Source organism: Periplaneta americana, chromosome 6, assembly GCF_040183065.1.
Source record: "Periplaneta americana isolate PAMFEO1 chromosome 6, P.americana_PAMFEO1_priV1, whole genome shotgun sequence".
NCBI classification, from domain to species: Eukaryota; Metazoa; Arthropoda; class Insecta; order Blattodea; family Blattidae; genus Periplaneta; species Periplaneta americana.
This window is the reverse complement of record NC_091122.1, coordinates 105,911,291-105,934,183: the sequence shown is the minus strand read 5'-3', so window position 1 is coordinate 105,934,183 and position 22,893 is coordinate 105,911,291. Positions and strand designations below refer to the sequence as shown.

Sequence of the window (22,893 nt, the reverse complement as noted above, 5' to 3'; positions counted from 1 at the left end):
ATAGATGAACCGTTCCTACCTACTACAAACATAATCTTTGTAATAAGACAACAGTATTTTACACTCTTTGCGCGTCTTGTACTCTCTGCTCGACCTGCATTAGGTTTTTATCGAGAGGAAGATTGGCATAAGTAACAATTTTCGTTAAAGTGGAGGCAGATGAGTTAAGGTTGGTAGCGCAAAAAGCGCTAGAAATATGTTGGCACTCCTTCAAATGTAACAGCATAGCGGGACAAATACTGCAGTAGAGCCAAAATGGACATTCGTGTCTACATTGAAACGGTTATACTTTTTGTTACATCACTCTCCTATATTGGAGAGTAAAAGCACAGTCTAGTATATACAGTCGCGAAGTTCAATACGTAGTAAATATGCAAACATTAGATAGTTGCTCACCACTAGGGTCGCTAATATCGCCTTATTACAGGCAATGCAAAATAGTACCGTCACAGTCTATTGTTTCTAGCACCCTCAAAACTCAAGCTTCGTGACTGTATATAGTAGACTGTGGTAAAAGATTTAGTCTAATGGCTTTATTGCCGAGAACTCAGCATTAGATTCTAGTTACCAACATTGTGTGCTTTCCACAGAGTTAGAAGAGAGATTCTTCTAACTCGTTGGTGCTTTCGTAATTATTATTATTAAACAATGTAGCAATACCGTAAATGAGCCTGAAAGCACGTAGTACGGTTCAAAGAGCAATGTGTGTCGTATCACAAAATTACTTCTGCAGTCATATGGCAGTCCTGAACAATGCAAATTCAATATTTTAATAGTGCCAATAGAACAAAAGTTCCTAATATTCATCACATACAGTATAGTGTGTAATTCTACCTCTAACTTTCCAATAGATTTGTAAATTAATAGAAGACAGTTGAAAGAATAATATACTCTCTCTCTCTCTCTCTCTCTATATACACACACACACACACACACACACACACATATGTATGTGTCGTATCACAAAATGACTTCTTCAGTGATATGGCAGTCCTGAACATTGCAATTCAATATTTCAATAGTGCCAATAGAACAAAAGTTCCTAATATTCATCACACAGTATAGTGTGTAATTCTACCTCTTAACTTTCCAATAGATTTGGAAATTAATAGAAGACAGTTGAAAGAATAATATACATAATGTCGAAAAAGTCTGATCTTTAATCCTATTCTTATTACAGGTCTTTGTCAAATAAAATAAAATAGTAGATAATTTGACTAATAGCACAGCTGTTGCAGCTTTTGTTTATGGCGGACTGTGGTGTGTTTGATCAAGTTTAATCCAATGCACTGTTGTAACATTGAATTATGCCTTATGTTTTAGTCACCACACAAATCAGATTGGTAGGTTAGTTTTGAAACTGTGCATTCTTAATATGCCCATTTGGTACAGTATAATTAATGACTGAAGACAATACGGGAATTTTTCAGGAAAGTGGACCTACTATCGTAGGAGACGAATTTTCTGATACGGAATTGATGTCGTACTTGGGTGCTGTTAAGAAGATTGAGCCTGGAAATAATTTGTAAGCAGAATTAAATTAGGCAACATTGATGTTAGATCAACGAACAAATAATAATTATAAATAATGTAGCATGAAATCTACTATTTGAAAGGAGTTATTGATTTATTGTATTATTTCGGTAGCGTGTAATGTGTGTTGTTGGAGGCCCTCTTCAGTAAAGACTTCTATGTATTGTCTTTCAATTTCATGACTTTTTTGCATTGGCTAACTTACCAACTAGAAAGACTTCTGTATCTCCCCATACTACAATTTCCTTGGCCTCGTATTACTTAAATAATCTCCTCAGCAACCCACTAACCTTGTCACATACCTCGGCTTAATATCACTTAGCTATCTCCCCATTTAACTAATAAAGAAACTTAAATCAGACGTCGTCCCGCGTGTTGTGTGGGGCGATATCGAAGATTGGCCTAAAGAGGTTAGGGTTGTAATATTTTATAAACTACTTAACTGTATGGGGTGACATTTATTCTTCTGTTGCATACAATATGTAATTTCGGTATTTATGTACAAGAGCGCTACAAAAGGTAGGTGCATGATTGATTTACCTAGGTTCTTGGCTTCTAGTCGAGTTATACCGAAAACAAAAGACAAATTAAGGAGCGACGCAATTTGGAGCCGAAAATCCACTACTTCGTCTTCTTGTCTGAACACTCATACAACTTCATGTGGCATCCTGAGCACTCCATGTTTTCATCTGAATGATTCTTATATTCCCTTCTATTATACAGTATTCCTAACACATGAATTCATCCCACAGTCCTTCGAAGAATTCCCCTGGACCTTAAATACGTTTATATGAATAGCTGTGCTTCCAATTCAAACATATTCCACTGAAAATTTGTCTTCCAGTGGTAGCGCTTTTGTACAGCCGGGATTGCAAATATAAGTTACAATTAAATATATAATGACAAAGGTACACTGTAGAAAATAGTGTGTTCACAACATAAACGTAGGTATAATAAGTAGCCTACAGGTGCTGAAGTCGTAGTATGAGTAAAGTTTGCGTATTTTATTTACTTATTAAATGAAAATGGGAGAAAAATACTGAAATTGTATAGGTACGTTTGTAATTTATATGGATCTAAGTATATATGGGTTTCAAAAGTAAAACACAATTGCAATTAAAATTGAATGACAAAAAGCGCAGACACGTCATACCTTACGAGGATTGTTTGAAAAGTTCATAGCCTGATACAGAAATTAAACTAGGATTATTCTGAAACAATCTTTATTTTTTAACATAATGCCCCCTGAGATTCACACACTTAGTCCATCAGTGCTGCAAAATGCTGCTATACCCTCCTTGTAGACAGATTCCTCGAGGTCTGCGAGAAAGCCTTCTGCTACTGTGATAACCTTATCATTTGACGAAAATTTGTTCCCAGCCAAATGATTTTTGAGGAAAGAAAGAAGTCTAAAGTGCGAGATCTGGTGATTAGGGAGAAGTATGGCAACAATTCAAACCGTAGTTCGTGTAGAGCAACTGTGATTGCAGATGTATGAGGAGGTATTGTGATGAATAGGGGTCGGAAGTTGAAGACCTATAAATTGCCTAAAAAGACCTAAAGATATCCTAAAAAGGACCTAAAGACTGGAAAAAGGGACGTGAAAAGGTGATCCAAATTCATTATTAATCAGTTTTAATTACATATTTAATGAATATAATGTTTCAAAAATACAAAATTCTGGTGATATGCAACATACAGTGCGAAGTAAGCTATATGAATTAAATGCTTCTTCATTCAAACATTAGACATTTTTTTAGATTATCATAATTTGAAAAAGAAAATCCGTGTTTGTTAAAAAAAGTACTTGGAAATTTAGAATGAACAATTTTTGCCACCTAGCTTGAATTCAACATACCAACAATGAACATTCTGGAGAAAGAAATTGAAATTAGTATAACTAGAATCATATTTGGCTTAACCACACTAGGGTTACAAAAATTGGAGTTTGGAAACCTTACCTCAGTCAGCATTACATCACAATAGTCATCTTCAGGTTCTTAGGCGTAAAGGATCGTTGGTTTTCTGACAGCATGTTGCAAAACATCAAGAAACTTCTCTCCACATCAACGGATGTCATTGGTGCATACTTGAAGCAAGTGAGATCTCGTGATGGATTCTTCATTTGTAAAAATGGCAGTAAGTATATAGTCGAAAGAAGCTAAGTTGCAAAAAAGAAATCCATTAAGATCTAAAAAGAAGGCTAAAAAAGGACCAATAAGCCAAAAAAAAAACGCCGAAAAGGCAAAAAAAGGACAAATAAAACCCACCATTTTCTAGCCTACATTGACCCAAAATAAACATTATGTTGGGCCTCATCTTCAGACACTCGAAAAAAAAAAGTATTTTTCCTCAACTTCTGAGCCCTAGTGATAAAACACTTTCTTCTTGGCCATACCTGGTTTCTTCTCATGAATTTTTCCCTTTCAGTCACTGCAAGAGATTTGAATAATATTCTCTGGTTGTTCTCTCTGTTACTAAATAGTCAATCATGATTATTCCCGTAGAAATCCAGAACACGTACACCATGACTTTTCCAGCTGATTGAACAGCTTCTGCTTTTTTTGGAGGCGGAGAATCACTGTGCTTTCATTGTTTCGGCTGCTGTTTTGTCTCTAGTATAGTATAGTAGTGGATCCAAGTTTCATCAATAGTCACAAACCGCCTCAAAAGATCGGAGGTATTTTTTCGTGCTTGAACTAATGTAAAATGGCCACTAACAATGGTGGCATTGTTGACACGTTTTCAATGCCATCTATATGTCAGACCACGAACTTTTCAAACATACCTCGTATTTAGAAATCAATATTTTTATGGAAACAAAATATATTTGCAACTATCGTTGTGCGAGTTATGACGTCATCGAGAATATTTTTAAATGGCATCCTAGTCTTTTTTAATATCATCTGAAGGAGCATTTTTTTTTTTTACAGAAGTACTATGGTTATGGTTACTATGATAACAATTTAATTGTTGATACATTTTGTTAGTCCCTGTATTATGAAAGCAGCTTTTTGATGAAATCAACATAAAACAATCCTCACAAGTGATACCAACAAAACACCACTTATGAGGCACCTAAGCCAGGAGATAATGGGTTAGGTTGGCCAGTTCCATTCCCCGCCATTGCATACATCACCGACTAGTTACATATTAGACTTCAGACGTGTATACAAACAATTGTTTTTCCTCTGACACATAACTTATTGTTAAGTGAGATGTACTGCCTGATAATAGATGTAGGCCTACATATCAGCCAGACCCTCAATCAGAGGTAAACAAGATATTCTTAACAGAAAATGGTTTTTTATGTCTCTGACATGTCCATGTTCTCTGAATTTCGCTTTTATTCTATCCACAATTGACTGAGAAATAAGTAGGTGACCAATTTGGATGAATTTCGTTAAAAAGTGTTGTGTAGGTACATCTTCTGTTACCAAATTCTATTGTCATCAGAATCTCAATTCTCTCATTTTCTGTTAGGAATATCTTGTTTTATGTTGATTTCGTCAAAAACACTTTTGACCTTCGCTTTTTCTTATAGAGCATAAAAAATAAACATTTTAAGACAAAAATAACCATGATACCACAGAATGGGACTTCTTGTTGATATGAGGTTCCTTTTAGCAGCAGTGACTGTGAACTGTAAGACTTTTCTGTCATTTCACGTTGAAATATGCAATTAACTGAACATTTAATGGGTAGAGAATATACCATGAAAAGAGATCAACAAAAAACAGGAAATAGATATTTATGACCTGAACTTTGTTTTTCAGCTCTCCTTACAATTTACTTGGGAGAAGAGAGGTCCCTTTTTCTATCACACATGCATAAGCGCACACGCACACCACACAAAAAAAAAAAAAAAAAAACACACAGACAGAATGCTAAAAATTTGCAAGAATAATTATTAATATAAAGAAATGTTGCAAACATTAGGTATATTTTGTAATAATAAAATAAAAAGTATTCATAAATTTTATTGCTACTAGATTCTTAAAAGTCCTCAAACCTTGTCTTGTATAAATTGTGAATTGTCCCACTTGTTCCGACATAAAAATCCTCCAGTTATCATGTTCTCCCCAATGGTACCTCCTAAATACTGAAGTAATGTAATGTGTTTCAGTGCTGTTTATGTTGCCGAACAACCACCTCGTATGATTCTTGATAAATTGGAAGTGAGAGGCTACAAGTTGGTAGGCATGAGTGGAATCGGTCAGACTTGTATATGGACAATGCATAAGCCCAAACAACATATTTGGGGGGATCCACTTTAGTCGAAGAGCATATACCAAATATTTCATCTGGAACATTGATTTACATTTAAGGAAACGTGATTCAACAGTGTATTCCAAGATGTAATTTTTTTTTATCTATACATAAACTGATAGGGCTTGAAAAATAGCTTTGATTTCGGAGCAACTGTATTATATTGTTAAATATGTGTAAACAAATGACTTTGAAACAAGAAGTCAGCATTAAATACTTTGCTTCTTGATTAGACTGTTTTTCAATCCCTAAAACAGTTACATTTGCTTGTAAACTTTAGCCAAAGATTCTGTACTTCAAATACATTCATATTTGAACACGTCCTGGGAATACTGCATATATTGGAAGTGTATATTCTTCAAATTTGAATTAAACATAATAGAACAGAAATTCTGAGTAATATATTCACTTCCTGTCAATCCAAGCTAATGTGCTATGGAGTGCAGTGTGTAAATGACTTCTAGCACATGCACATTAGTTTACATTCCTTACATTTTATATCTCGTAGGACAGAGTTAAAAATCTGTATAAAATGTTTTGTGTTTATATGAGTTACAACACAGTACTAAAATAGATTTGATTATATTTGACGATTACTACTTTCATTGAATATGAATTTGCAGCTTTGTTTTCGATTTTTATATAATTATGTATATGCTCGTTAGTGATTCTGTGAAAGAATAAAGTGACATGAAAAGCTGTGCTTCTCTACTAAGCCTGTACGAAACATACAAATATACAGTCTGTATGAATAACAATGGGACCAGTTCATTTGCATAGGATGACCAGATTTATTTTGGTCCCAGAGGGAGACCGGCCAGAAATGTAGATTAATTGCAATTGGCCAATATATTATCTGCAACTAAAATTTTAGTGTTAGAAATGTAAGGGACAGAATTTTTTTTCCCAGAGACAAAAGCAGGAACGTTTATTCTCTGGAGACAAGAATTAAAAATGAGGGTCTTCCCCACTGGTCGAATTGGAAATAAATTACTGCCGGTATGCACAGACTTGTGATATAACTATTTTGGGACTTTGGTTAAATGAGCCGTTCAGAGCAGAAGTGGCGTAAGTCAAAAATGGGTAAAGAGGGTTAAAGAAAACTTTCTGTAAAATACAGCGCAAAGTAGCAATTAATATTCAATTTATTTAAACTATTAGTAGTCGGTGGATAACACGAAGGACATATTAATTGCTACTTTACGCTGTATTTTACAGAATTTTTACTTTAAACCTCATTACACAATTTCGACTTTCACAACTTTTGCTCTGAACGGCTCAAATAAGACATTGCTCCTGCACACAGACTAAATGAGTATGACAACACTATTGGTTAATGTAATTGATTGTGTGATCCGCTTCACTAAATAAGGCAATTTAAAATTTTTATTGCCTGTATGCTTAGTGGCGTCTTAATTTACTTCCAGTATGCCATACCAGCTCATACCAACCCAATTCGACCACTGGTCTTCCCGGAAATAGGAGATATCAGATCACCCTACATTTGCAGCAGTTTAAAATGTCGGAAAATTGAAAACTAAAAAAATTACTATATACGTAAATTCATGTGAACGTAGATTCATTTTGATATGAGATAAAAATTATCTACAATTATTATTATGATGAACTGAAGTACATATGATATTTTCGTGCAGAAATTCTGCGTCATTATATGATAAAGGATGAGTGGAACAGAGAAAAATTCACTCCGGCACCGGGATTTGAACCCAGGTTTTCAGCTCTACGTGCTGAAGCTCTATCCACTAAGCCACACTGGATTCCCATCCCGATGATGAATTGAATCCTCTCAGTTTAAGTTCCACCTCTTGGGTTCCCTCTAGTGGCCTACCCTCATGCACTGTGTCATAGATGTATGACTGGGAAGATTCAATTCGTCATCGGGATGGGAATCCAGTGTGGCTTAGTGGATAGAGCTTCAGCACATAGAGCTGAAAACCCAGGTTCAAATCCCAGTGCTGGAGAGAATTTTTCTCTCTTCCACTCATCCATCATATCTACAATTACTTTTGCTTACTTCCTCCTAACTGCTCCAATTACCAGTCATCTTATGCTGGTTGGAACAATATAAAAGAAACACACTAAGATAGGAAGATGAGACAATAACTGGAAGCTTGTTAAGTATTAGTTTTGTACATAAATTATGCACCATATGTGGTTGTGTAGAACCGTCCAAGCTACTTTGTTTCAATGTCTGTGGAATCTTACTCTGTTAATGAGGGTACAAGAAGTACAGCAGAGATTATACTGACATATTTCTTACATAGTCTCTAAAAATAGCACAGATATTGTTGACAGATATAGAGTTATAAGTTTTCTTGAGTGAGTGCATATTAAATTTTGGCATGGAGCATAATTATACCCCCTTTCACGTGACTTACTTCATGGAAGTTGTGGCATTTAGCCGCCCAGAACAGCACAAGTCATTTGCGTTTAAGCAGTGTTGCTTAGTTGTAATTCTAAGACTCAGTTGCTGTTAGTTATAAGTTAGATATTACATGTCCAGACAAAATATTGCAGCCACGAAGATGAGACGCACAAACTAAGTCACATGAAAAACATTATAGTTCTTTTCTCTATATAGCAATATCTTGACTGAGAAATGATACAATGAAAGACATAACAAGAAAGATTATATTTTTTTTACTCTTTAAGTAGACATTGAATTTTAAGATAGACATTACATAAATCTGTGTTATTAAGTATAGTAAACTGTCGTTATAACGAATTTGAAGGGATAATGAAATTTCGTTAAACTTACATTAGTATTGATCAGTGGCATGCCATATATGGAAGGCAAGGAAAGCAAAGTGAAAAAGAAGTTCATTGCAGAAGTTAAATTTTAATCATGAGGATTACGAATTCTCTGATTTTAAAATGTCACGAAATTCTTTTTCTGAGTGCCTATCCTGGTCAAGGCAGATTCGTTATTCATATTCTATAGAGAAAAAATTACTGGAAACCATTCACAGTAATGAGGACTTCTCAAGTCATCAATGATTTTGCTGCTAAAGAGAGGAGAATTGCTTTGGTCTTCAAATATATTTAGGTGAGTTGGCTACTATCAGTTTTGTAATATACCTACATATAAAAATTTGTATTATTGCTTCCCTCACATAAAATTGCACCACACAACACTGGTACTGATAAACATTATTCCTAAAGAATCTAGTAACTGGAATGAAGGAAAAAATTTACCTTTACAGTGCTATATTGAATGATAATCATATTTAATTCATACTGAACACAGAAGTACAATTTGAATCAAATTTCCATGTGAATATACTATATATAGCATTCCTTCTGAGTGAGTAATAACACACATTTTAAAGGAATCGAAAGTGGTATTTTAATACAAATATGCATATATGCACATATACAACACTTCACAAACCATCTGTAGATATCTTTATCTTCATCTTGAAATCCGCTGTCTTCACTTTTTTTTTTTTCCGGATTGATCCTATGGAGTTGATCTCAAGACTAAATTTTTTCCTGTTAGAAACATGGAAAGAGTCAATGCACTGATCCCATATTTTCTAGCCACATCTCCCCGCTTCATACTACTGATGTTTTTACTTGACTTAGCAGTTCTTTCTCACACATAGGTCAGGTCGAATGTGTTCAAAATTGTGTACACACCAATAGTAATTAACTTGGATACAAAGGCTAGAGAGTAGAACAACCAATTAGATACATCTGCAACGGTTAGACACACAGACAGTAGTTTTATATACGAGTCAGTCAGTCAGCTTAGGTTCAAAGGCAACTCAGTGACACTGTGTGCGATAAGCTACACATTAGTCATATTTCAAGTCTCCATGGATTGATTGGGTTTCAGCATGAGGATATTCAATTCTTTCTTACAAAAATTCGTTATAACAAATACTTCTTCCTTCATCAGGATCATTTTTATATTCGGTATACTGGTAAATTCTTTATACTGGTCTCTGTTATAAAGGTATTCTTCCTATATTAAAAGTATACAAAAATGGTGGGGACCAATATAAAAATTCGTAAAACTGAAAAATTAGTTATTCTGGTGTTCGTTATAAAGGCTTTTTACTATAATATAATGCAGACTGTTGGCATGATGGAGAGACAGCAAGTGGGACTCATGCTCTAAAGGTGCATCTACATAGTTCAACTTCTCTTTCAGTCTTAAGCATTCAAGCAATGCATGCAATAGTGAATGAAACGTATTCAATTGTGCATGCCTTTTTCCACTAAAAATGAGAGCACATGCGGCAACTGAAAGCTACCGGTGGGTATTTTGTGCGTTTTTAGTTCAACAGAAGCATGTAGTGAGCAGCTGATTTTTTTAGGTGGCAGTGAATACACTGAAAATTGTTTTGATTGGTGATGGCAGACCTCTTAAGCTGAAGATGGCAGCAAGTACGATTAGCTTTATTAAAGATTATTGGAAATATGAGAGTCTATGGAGTGTTCAAGCACAATTTTAAGAATCACGTAGGCCTAAGTATTGGATTGATATTTAATATTTATTAATTAATATGCGAAGGAGAGTCAAAAGGTAACCTTAATAATTGTTTTATTAATTGAATATGTACAATAAGATTACAAACACTTCATCACTTTTCAGCATAGTCCCTATTATGTTCAATGCAAGTGTTCCTGTTATACAGATGTTATATACATATATGTATAGTACTACGATCTATGTGAGTCTGATTTTTTATTTATATATTAAGGTTACTTTTTGACTCAGCTTCGTACATATGTAGTAAAGATGACTTAAGGTTGTGCTCAGGCATGAGCTCGAATACTCCTTGGGTTAATTACCTGATTAGATTCCCCCTCCCTTCAGGTTTTCCCAACTGTAAGGTGAATGTGAGGTATACCCATGGTAAATGCTTGGAATCATCTTGCCAATTATTATTTTCGTATCACTAATTCCATCGATACTAAATGACTGCATAGTTGATACATCATTATTAAATAACCATTTAAAATAATTATATTGCACATCTTTGAATCTGATGTTAAGAAACAGAAAGAATTGAAATAACAAAATTACTGTAAAATCATTTACTTGGAGTGAAATTTTTATGTCCCACAAAATAAAATATTCATTATTGCTTTAAACCTTACTTCTTTATTTGCAGTTTCAGTCATCTTGAATGAAAGACGTACTGTTTCCGGAAGAAAAGATTTATCAAAGCTATATTAGTAAATCTTTCTTTCATTGTTGAGGAACAGTTTGCTGATGTAAAGGTTTTGTAGTCTACGTTAGTTTACTATCAAAGAATATTATTCCTGTTTAGTACAAAGTACTTCCAGCCCATGATTCCCAAAGCATTCAGATGTAACTCATTGGTGTTAAACACAGTATCTAGCATGTGATCTTTTCCTCATGAACCTACCTCACTCTTTACCAGGTAATAGTTACTTTGCTTTCCTTGCTCGCATTTTGTGTGATCAGTTTTCATATTGTTTCAAGAATGTTGATTTTAATTATGATCTTCATCGTAAGTAATTTCTGTTTGTTGCTGAAAACCTGCAATTTATCCTCTCACACATACTATAACAGTCTCAATTATCTGGCAGTCAGGTTTTTTTCTCAACTTGAATTCTTGACTTTGAAGTAAATAATTATGAAATGTTACTGAACTAACCAAAGACAGCAAATATAATCAAGAGGGCAAAAAAATGACAACATTGAATAGTAGATAAGTGCATGTGAGGTTCAAGAATTGTCAGGTAAGGGTGGAGATTTTACAATTCATGTTGATTTTCAGATAAGCCAAAGTTATATTTTATAACATTTGTTGTAAGTTTATATATATATATATATATATATATATATATATATATATATATGCAAATGTTTTCGCCCTCCTGGAGCATAATCAGGCAATACATAACAATATCAAATATAAAATATTAACATTATTATACATATTATCGAAGACCATGGTCATAGGAAGAAAAGTAAAGAAGGTAAACTTGCGAATACTAAATGGGGCAATAGAGCAAGTGGACAGCTTCAAATATTTGGGGTGTATTATAAGCAGTAATATGTGCTGCTGCCAAGAAGTCAAAAGGAGAATAGCAATGGCAAAGGAAGCTTTTAATAGAAAAAGGAGTAACTTCTGTGGACCTCTGGAGAAAGAACTAAGGAAGAGACTAGTGAAGTGCTTTGTGTGTAGTGTAGCATTGTATGGGGCAGAAACCTGAACATTACGATGAAGTGAAGAGAAGCGACTAGAAGCATTTGAAATGTGGATATGGAGAAGGATGGAGCATGTGAAATGAACAAGAAACGAAGCTGTGTTAGAAAGAGTGGCTGAAGAAAGAATGATGCTGAAACTGATCAGAAAGAGAAAAAGGAATTGGCTGGGTCACTGGTTGAGAAGAAACTGCCTTTTGAAGGTGCACTGGAAGGAATGGTGAATGGGAGAAGAGTTTGGGGTAGAAGAAGATATCAAATGAGCCGTTGAGAGCAGAAGTGTTGTAAGTCAAAAATGGGTAATGAGGGTTAAAGTAAACATTTGTAAAATATTACATTTATTTAAACTATTAGTAGTCAGTGGATAGCACGAAGGACATATTAATTGCTACTTTGGACTGTATTTTACAGAAATTTTACTTTAAACCTCATTACCCAATTTTGACTTACACCACTTCTGCTCTGAACGGCTCAAATAATAGATGACATTAAGATATATGGATCATATGTGGAGACAAAGAGGAAGGCAGAAAATAGGAAAGACTGGAGAATGCTGGGTTTGCAATGAAAGACCTGTCCTTGGGCAGAACACTATGAATGAATGAATGAATGAATGAATACATATTATGAAAATGTGTATTGTACAATTGCGAATTAAGAGTGGGTTGTTGCCATCATACCCTCAATTATATTTTTAAAATGACTGGCCTGTGTGTGATAACATTGTATTAAATTGTCAATAAACATTGATTAATTAAAATTTGTTTAATGATTTTTAACAAATTTTAATTAATCAATGTTTATTGACAATTTAATATAGTGTTATCACACACAGGCCAATCATTTTTAAAATATAATTGAGGGTATGATGGCAACAACCCACTCTTAATTCTCAATTGTATAATACACATTTTCATAATATGTATAATAATGTTAATATTTTATATTGTTATAAATTGCCTGATGATGCCCCAGGAGGGCAAAAACATTTGCATCTATAAATAAATTTAGAACAAATGTTATAAAATATAACTTGTTTTTATATTTATTGAATGTTAAGTCATAAAGATTGATATTTTGAAAACTTGATACAAATATATAAGGGTGGAGATAGTAACTAACCAGCAGAATACAGAAGACCATCACCTTATAGATATGAAGGGGTGAGAATGATATAATCTTAAGCTACAGAGACAAAATTTAACAGGAGAGCATGTTAAAAGTTTAAGAGTTTAATGCTATTAAGTGCAGTATCATAATTTATTTAGCGTATACATATGTTATTTGTTGAGTAAATCTTATATTTTACTAATAGCTTCCCTATATATGTAAGAAATGAACTGGCAGAAAAAAATATTTTTGTTAAAAATGTGGCTTTGTACTATCTCATTCCCACTCCTTCTTATAAAGGAGAAATTCAAAGTACCGGTATTTGAAACAAAAGAGTGACATCACTGCTGTTGGTACGAGCCTACTACTTAGAAAAGGAGAGACACTGCATCCAGAAGTGGATATGCAGAAATTGTTTTTAAGGGGTTTATTGGTTTTGCTATTTGAATAAATTACGATTCTTGTATTTTGTTTCATAGCTAATCATTTTTTTATTAGGAATATTCCATTATACAATGGTCCTCTTTCAACCCAAACCAATCTAGTTGCCAAAAGTCCTTGTCCATAGCATCATCACACAGCAATATAACCTATTTCTAATACACAATTTCAAGTATGGTTCTCGATCATTGGCTCACATTTAGTCATGTTTAGGTCGGATAATCCAGGTCTACTATATTGTAATTAATGTACATAGTTATTTAATTGTGATTTTTTAAATATGTACAATTATATAGTTTGCTGCTATATGTTTGTAGGGTTCTTATTTATTTAGCAGGTTATACAATGTTTTTTTCTACATCTTCCTGCGCCCACTTTGTTATCGGTTTATCCCCATTCTCTAGTTGGTTACTGTTCTCTCTTTATCAATTTTTTTCTGTCGTCAGTCTGTTGATCCCTTGGCCTCCACGTTCACCAGATCTCAACCCATTGCTCTTCTTTCTGTGGGGGCACTTAAACTCGTTGATGTATTCGACTCCTGTGAATAATGAAGGAACTCTCCATAAGCAGATTGTGCAAGGCTGTCAGACAATAAGAACTATACCAGGAATTTGGGAGCATGTTCTTAACTCGTTGAAATAATGAGCTGCAGTCTGTATTCAGGCAGGAAATAGACATTTTGAACAGCTCATCTAAAGATATGTAAACAGACTGCATCAAAATAATTCCAGCAAACAAACGTACTGGAGTGCACTCTGATCATATTTGCAGGCCCTACTCAGAAACCAAGCATTTCCAGACATAAGTTGATATAACTATTTTTTTCTTCTAGACATATGAAGAATCCATACTGGAAGTTTTGTCCACTTTTTCCGCTACACTCTGTACATACACACACATAATAAAACCTCGTTAATCCAGACAAAAAGAAAAAGAAGGATAAAAGAAAATAGCATTATAAGGGGGGATTTTTAAAAATGGCTGGAAGTCAACAATCACATCGATCACATATCTCCATGACGATTAAAAATCTTTGCCCATTATTGTTCCATCTATTGTAACTCGCATATACCACTGCAGCCAGTTTCTTTTTGGCTGTTACACTTCTACTATTCTTTTATTAATTCAAATTATTCTCTGAATTAGTCTGATTAATGATATTCTACAGTGTGTTCGTTATTAATCGTTTATCTCAACTGCCATCTCTAGATTTATAACAGTCTTTTCACTACTCATATAAGTAGATAATCAATTTATTGTTGTTTCAGATTGGTTGAGTTCAATGGCTAAGGTGCAGGTAATGAATGTGGTTGTACTGGACAACCCATCAGCATTTTTGAATCCATTCCAATTCGAGATAACTTTCGAGTGTTTGGAGGACCTCCAGGAGGATCTGGAATGGCGCATTATTTATGTGGGTTCAGCAGAAAGTGAAGCATTCGATCAGGTGTTGGACACTGTGTATGTTGGGCCAGTACCACAAGGACGACACATGTTCGTATTCCAAGCAGATCCACCTGATCCTGCTAAAATCCCTGTAGCTGATGTGATTGGAGTCACTGTGGTGCTACTCACCTGCTCGTATAGGTACGTCAACATTTCATAGTACTGATCATATTTACACTACTGCAGTGGCATACGCAGAATGTTGTTAAGGGGGGAGTCATTATTAAATTGTTTACAATTTGCATTATCAGCATTTAAAATTTTGTGTATTATTATTATTATCATCATCATCATCAGCTGAGTTTTCACAGGGGGATGTGAAACTAGTTCTGGAAAGAATGTTTGCGACATTGTCACGCTGTGACTGTGAGAAGACATTTGCCAATGTCAAATTTTCACTAATCTTGTGAGAATGACTGTGCGACTTTATGCTAGAAAATTGTAAAATTGAGCTTTGCAGTCGCTTGACATATCAAAGAACCTGGAACGATAATGTGAAGTTTATATTAAAAATATGAACTGTCAATGCACAGAACATTTAATGAACGTTTCACAATAAAGTCAGAACTCTAACGAATGGGTGAATACTACTATTAAAATGAGTTTAAAATCGACTATGCACAATCTGTAACAACATCTGCACTGTAGAACTGTCAAAACAACCTTTTCACAAGTTAAATTTCATAAGCTTCATTTTATTACAAGATCAGTACGTCTCTCTATAATATAGCAATGTTATAATTCGAATTTGCTGCAGCTGCAGCACCAAGCTGCTCTAAAAGTGAAAAATTAGAGAAGGGGAAATGATTATGGATAAAAAAATATTCAAATCTAAATATGTCATTTTTTCAAGAAGTTCAGGTGAGGGTTCAAACCCGGTAACCCCCCCCCCCCCCTTAGTGTACCCTGCACTATTGCTAAAAATCTCAAACTTGCATGCATTACTCTCTAAAACTGTTCAATAATAGTTAATTTTGGCCACTGTTATGAAATGTTTATATCACATGTAACCGCATATCAGGCAATCATTTTATAGCAGCAGAACTATGTAGAGGTTCATCTTTCCAATTGAAAATTAATACATGTTTACCACCACGATTAATACTACAAGGTGTGTCTTAAAATATGTCTGGTTGTGATTACATTTGAGTGACATATGAGGTCATGAGGGCAGGGTCGCACATGTGCAATAGCTTAGAACTACTCATTTACCAGCTGTTTGCCATTCTGTTGTTTGGTGGCAGCTGTGAATGAATTGTCATAAGTGAATAAATAATTCCACCAGCGATGAGATTCATGCAGTAATACAGTTTCTGTTAGTGAGAAATAATAGTCGTAAAAATTTGTGAGGTGTATGATATAATGTTTAGTGTAACAGTTTAGGCAACGTCGTAAGTATATCTAAACTTTCTGTTGAATTTCCTCAAGTTTCACACACAATTGTTCGTAAAATTGTGACAAAAAAGCTATGCTATAGAAAAAGCTACAGAAGATAGGTGCCACAAAATACTAGAATGCATGGAATTAACTCAGTTATTAGCAATTTGAAAATATGAATGGATTTTTTAACATATTGCTAGTTTCTTACATAGATGTTGAATTTAAGTGACAATTGATGCAATGATGTAATTCATCATCCTCAAGAAAAAAAGTGTTCAAGCAAGCACCTTCTGTGAGGAAAAAGATGTAATTATATTGTGAAACAGAGTGGGAATCTTGCTTGTTCGTTTCCTCGAATGTGAAACCACAGTGCCAATGTGTATTAGTTTTATTCTGAAGAGACTGAGATACACAATCTTTCTTTCTTTGTCCATTTTACTTCCCCTGTAATACCAACTTACAGACAGAGAGTATTGTCTCTGAATCAACTCTAAACATCTGCACATTGCAAGCCTGACTGGATGTGAGTTTGGCACAGTGCAGAGCCACTACCAAGACATCGAAGGACAAACACGAGACAACAAGTAACCATTTAGTCCTTTAGGCGTAAGATAAATTTCTTCCATTACTTACGTGGGAATCGAACCACAGACCACTTGGATGGGAAGTGCATATGCTATCTCAGAGCCACTACTTCAGAGAGGTGCACAATTGAGAATAAAGTACTTGAAATGGTGTTCTCTGGGATTATACTGTAACTATTAACTGTTTAACAGAGTCAAGAGTTTGGCCACCACTCTACAGGCAGCCTTAACATTGCGCCAAACAGTTGCCAGTAACTTTCTGTACATACATAACATACTGGTTTGTCTCGGTATTGAGGAGCTAACAACAGAAGTATCTCAAGTGATACATCTCATTATTTGGTGTAGACACATAGAAAATGAAAACAATGTATGGAGTGATGGTGAGCACCAGCAGCAGTAATAGTGTGGTGCTTATTGTTGTTCTTGTAGTTTGTTATTCCGAGACATGCCTCCTATAAAGTCTTCATTACTATGATTGTTTGAAGTATGATTTTATATGGCCATTTAGTCACAGCGTGATTTAAGACTTAATTTCTGATAGTCTGACAGTATCATAGTCCATTTCTGATATATGGGGCAGAATTCATTACTCCTGATGATAGGATGTAAGAAGAGGGTGATAATTAGCAATACTGGATTTTGGCCTGGGCAAGAAGCAGTCGGTAAATGAAGTTTGAACCTTTTTATTCAGGGATAAGGTTCCTCTACATACTGCAAATGTATGACATGGAATTACCAACTTTACTTCCCTTTCTGAGGAAAATTGGTGATGTAATTAATCATATTAAGGATTTTTATTGTCCTTTAAAATCCTTTGGTCATCAGTTACACGTCGACAGACTACATACTGTATTTGCCAGCATATAAGATGCACCCTCTTATCTGTACACATTTTTTAGAGAAAAAACTTTATCTGTGAATATTATAATGAAGTTACAGTATTTCAAATATGGGTCTTAGGTCTACTTTCATCAAATATCTAATTTAACTAGGAAAGAATACCTTTTAACCTTCTTCAACAAAGCCCAGAAATTCATCTCTAGAGCTAAATGAAGAGTCACTTGAAATTTCTTCCGAATCAGAATCTAATCACTTGAAACTTCTTTTAAATAAGAATCTAAATCCTCATACAAGAAGTTTCTTCTGTTCCATCCAGTTCAATACTGATGCCACACTTCTTAAATGATTTAACCACTGTCTCAGTTTCCACAGCTTTCCATGAAGCTTAAGACACATTTACAAATTCAGTATTGGTGTATAAGACACAGCTTGTTTTTCAGACCAATTTTCAAAGAAAACAAAGTGTGTTGTATACACCACCAATAAGGTATATTATGACATGTTAGGCATTTTTTATACAGTATATGGGCAGATGCACATAATAACAAGAAAACTTGGCCATTTCCTGCATAATATGCATTATGTACAGTAGTTTCAAGACTGCTTATATAAAAAATTTGTTCTTTCAGAGGTCAAGAATTTATTCGTGTGGGTTATTACGTGAATAACGATTATGGTGATCCAGAACTGCGGGAGACTCAACCCCCATCTGCTCCACAGTTCGACAAACTGCAGCGCAACATTTTGGCTACCAATCCAAGAGTCACACGATTCAAGGTATAATTTTTTATAAATAATCTTGTGTATGAAGTTTCAGATTTTCATGGTGACTGAGTTAATGAAGGTTTTCAATTTTTCAGCTATGTGTTTAAATCAGATTTCTAAAATATTGTGGGACTACTTATAGATTTCATCATCAGAACCATATTGCCCATGAACTGAAAGGGTCACCCATCGAAAAGTTTGTATGATCCAAAAAAATAGCGACTCTTCTAAGTCTTGAGTGATATGACTCTCATGATGAAACCTGTAGATGCCTGAGATATATAATCTTATAACATAACATTTAAAAAACTGAAATCTTCATAATCTTGGATTTATATGTGCTGTTTTAATAGCTCAGAAATCTTGAAATATGACAGTCATAGTTTCTTATTAGCTTTAAGCTGAAGATTAAAAATATTATTAATATTCCATTGCAGGTGGATTGGGATGACAATCCAAACAAACAAAATAAGATGTCTTCCTCATCCAGCCAATTGGATGCCAACACAACAAGTATGGATGGACCAATAAAAGCTAATCTCTTGAATACCTCAACCAATGACAGTAACGTCAGCATGGAGTTGTAAATATAGTTCATTTTCAAGATTAGCTTACATAACATTTATACTTGAGACTGAACAAGATATTTTGAGAAGTGAAAGTATTACTGATGTGAATACTCGAGTGCTTTATTGTGGTGATGAACATTTAAATACAAGAGAATCGAGACTGGGATAATGTATGTCTAGGGATTGAAAATGTTTTGAAATAAATCGATTGGTTTGTAGTAACTGAAGTACAATGAACAAAGAAAATATAAAGACCCTGTTCCCACCACAGCCAGAGGAGCCTCTTCCATCAGACTGCTGTGGGAGTGGTTGCAGCCCTTGTGTGTTTGACATTTATCGTGAACAGATGGTGGAATGGGAGAAACAGTGCAGTGATATTATCTCCAATGGCGAAAATTGTTTGGACACGAATGTGACAGATCTCAGCATGTCTCCATTATCTCAGACTGTGTTTACCCCATTTGTGCTGATATCTCTGCAGCAGCACACACATGACACTTTCGTGTACTTATTCCAAGCTGTGAGAGATTCTGAGCTTGTGCATGTGAGGTATCCTCTTGGTATAAGACCAGGGCAGCACCTCATCATGAGGTGTAGTGAGGAAATTGTTTTAACTAGGGCCTACACCCCTATCTCCGACAAGAAATGTAGCAATATAGGACAATTTGAAACACTGATAAAGCTTTATGATAATGGTAGAATGTCCAAGTATATCCGCACTCTGAAACAGAACGATATTGTCAAGTGGAGAGGACCTTGTGGGAACTTTCAGTATGTTCCAAACGGCCACAAACATCTTCTAATGATTTGTGCAGGAACAGGAATAGCTCCAATGTATTCTATCTCCAAGTCAATTGTAGAAAACGATTCTGATGACACCATTGTTCGTCTTCTATTTGCTTGCAAGGACTTTGAAGACATTCTTCTACGTAATGAGTTACAGAAATTGACTCTGTATTGGAATTTTTCTGCAGAAATATTTCTTTCTAGAGCTAGGTTACCAATAGAAAACCAATCTCGTTATGGTGAAAGTGTTAGGAAAGGTAAAATTGTTAAAGAGGTGATAGACAAAGAACTTGCAAACAAGGAACTTAAGCAAGTTCGTGTGTTGATTTGTGGGACTAAGTCATTCAACAAGGATATGCTAAACTATGTGAAAAAATTTGGCATACCAGATGATAATGTTCATTTATTTTAACATTTAATGTGTTTATACCATATTTGCAATTTCATTTTGAATACCTTTATTCTTTGAACCAAAGGTTTAATGACTTTAATGTTATTGAAGATAAAAGGAATGGTACATTGTATGATGTTACAATACATTTCAAATTAAGTATGCTGTCTTTGTGTGTAAAAATATTTTGCATTCAAGCAGCTATGTTTGTTTACATACCTATATCTGCGTTCTGGTTTCCCTTAGCCCCTCTAACACATCATCTTGAAGTCCTATCAATTTAAATATCCAGCTGACATATATCTTATGCCCAAGGAAGAATATTTTATTTTGGGAAAGTATTATTTATATCTATATTGCTGAAAAATATTTATGGTAATAGACTTGTACAAAATACAGTTTCACAGTACCAGTCAAAGTAATGCTGTAAGGGAATTTTGGGGTGATTATTGAATTAGGTTGAAATAAATTTGAATCTCATCCAATTGAATTACTAATCATTTCATTTTATACCAGTTTCATTCTTTTAGTTATTAGATTCTGATACCTGTTCATTTAAACACAAAAGTGTAACTTAAAATACTCTTCAAGGGATTACGTGAAAACCACATACGAGTGAACCATAAGTAATGCCAATAATTCTGGTGGATGATTCCTTGAGTAAAGAGCAACAAAAAAGTCAAATGCCATTTTGCTATATTTTGAATAGTTTTCCAGAAAAACGTGCATTTTAAAATACATAAATTATGAGAACTTGCAATCAGCTGAGAGTTGTGTTGCTCTGAACAAACCCCTCCACCTGGGTTGTTGAAGGTCAATACCATCATGCCATGTACATTGCATTTAAACTCATTAAGAAAAAATATAGATGATATACCATTTAATTTTTGTATTTAAACTGTGTTAGATAACGGAGAATAAACACTGTTTGTTTCAAATTAAACAAAATATTGAACAATTTAAAATAAACCTCTATAACCTAATTTTAATTAAATATTGAGAGAACACAGGCAATAAGACACGCTTCTTTCAAACTAAATGGATAAGATTAAGAAATATTTCTACACTCCCATTTCAATTGAATAATCTAGAGAACATGAACAGTAATGATGCATATTTCACATTATGCAAACTAAATTTTAAAACATTTTAAACTCTAAAGGTAAATTTAAAAATATGATAGGTTTATTTCACGTTGAAGTAACAAACAAAATTAAAATAGTAATATTATGAAACAAGTGTATAATGTTATAGTTTATTACATGAGTTTGTTTCATACCTTTTACAAATGTAATAATTGTATAACATTATAAATGAGTTTCATATGCTATTTTTTTGTATGACAATATTAATAAAGAAATAACATCAGATACGACTACTACTACTACTACTACTACTACTACTACTACTACTACTACTACTACTACTACATCAGATTTGTAATGATGTGTAGTTTGATATCATGGTCTATGAGAAAAGAGGTTGCTGTGACAAATTTGATATATTAAATATTATAGCACTAGCAAATCGTTTCATAATGTTAACTTTATGATACAAGTTATGCCTTCTTAATAGAATTCATGACGTTTTAGTTGTCATGGTAATATTTTACGGCACTAGTTTAATAATGTGGCATATTAAGCACGATTGTTACTAACGATAAAGACTGTTTATAATACTGATGTACAAACAATTTTATTTTCAAGCTCTTCGACTTAATTTTAATTACATATTCAATGAACACAGCCAATAAGAAAAGCTTATTTTACATTATACATAATATGTAATTAATGTTTTAACAAATCTCCTTTTGTCATACTATGAGCATTTTCTTCGGTCAGTTAGAAATAGTCACCTCCCACTTTAATTTTTAAAGTAGTAATAGGTCTCACCTCACCCATTCATTCCTTGCATATGCTAGCTACATCTGTGCAGACAGCTTTATAGTGTTGTCATAGTGCAGCAGGGTTTAAAATTCCTAAAACTTCAATTGGTTTGGATCAGATTTCTGCACATTTGAAGGACAAAACTAAAATTCTTTCAATCATTTATTATCATAATACACTCCTCTCTTAAACTGACTAAGTATACTGGGAATTAATTCAATAACTTTCCCACAATATGCTATGAAATGTTTCATATAAAATAATTTTTTTCTCGAAAAGGAAGCACAAAGAAGCAAAAATGTATTAAACTTTTGTTATAAATAACTCAAGGAATAACCCTTGAAATCAATGACATTACTTACGGTTCACCGTGTATATGTAGAGCAGAACTGCGAATTTGACAGATACCAAGTAAAATGTGTATGTATGTGTGTAGATATATATATCGCACACCAGTAAAATACTGTCATAATCGAAAATAACATTACTTTCGTAAATTATGAAAGGTTTTGGTACCTATTTATTACAATATTTTTACAGCAGTATTTTACTAGGAAATAGCATATCTTTAAAAATCACAATTTTAGAGTTACAACACTTTTACTGGGAGTGCGATATATACATTATACACTGTATTATAATATTTCCCACGTACATATTAGCATTTATATTGAAATATTCA

General features: G+C 34.0%; 2 protein-coding genes across 2 annotated transcripts; both read left to right on the top strand.

The window, feature by feature from the left end:
* The first annotated feature begins 1,299 nt into the window (after positions 1–1,299).
* Positions 1,300–20,815, top strand: LOC138701627 (histone chaperone ASF1-like). The gene is made up of 5 exons (XM_069828719.1): positions 1,300–1,343; positions 1,431–1,525; positions 14,830–15,148; positions 18,444–18,591; positions 19,017–20,815. The coding sequence occupies exons 3-5, from the start codon at positions 14,844–14,846 to the stop codon at positions 19,164–19,166; spliced, it is 603 nt and encodes a 200-aa protein (XP_069684820.1). The 5' UTR covers positions 1,300–1,343; positions 1,431–1,525; positions 14,830–14,843; the 3' UTR covers positions 19,167–20,815.
* LOC138701626 (NADH-cytochrome b5 reductase-like) lies at positions 19,381–20,485 on the top strand. Its single transcript, XM_069828718.1, has one exon. It carries the CDS (start codon positions 19,381–19,383, stop codon positions 20,344–20,346), a length of 966 nt encoding a protein of 321 aa, XP_069684819.1. The 3' UTR covers positions 20,347–20,485.
* Positions 20,816–22,893: the final 2,078 nt, after the last annotated feature.

What these genes read in the sequence shown, in the direction of transcription:
- LOC138701627 (XM_069828719.1), top strand. Translation starts at nt 14,844, where the DNA reads ATGGCTAAGGTGCAGGTAATGAATGTGGTTGTACTGGACAACCCATCA. An exon ending in CTACTCACCTGCTCGTATAG is followed by an intron (nt 15,149 to 18,443) that starts GTACGTCAACAT and finishes TTGTTCTTTCAG; the next exon opens with AGGTCAAGAATTTATTCGTG. An exon ending in CAAGAGTCACACGATTCAAG is followed by an intron (nt 18,592 to 19,016) that starts GTATAATTTTTT and finishes ATTCCATTGCAG; the next exon opens with GTGGATTGGGATGACAATCC.
- LOC138701626 (XM_069828718.1), top strand. Translation starts at nt 19,381, where the DNA reads ATGAACAAAGAAAATATAAAGACCCTGTTCCCACCACAGCCAGAGGAG.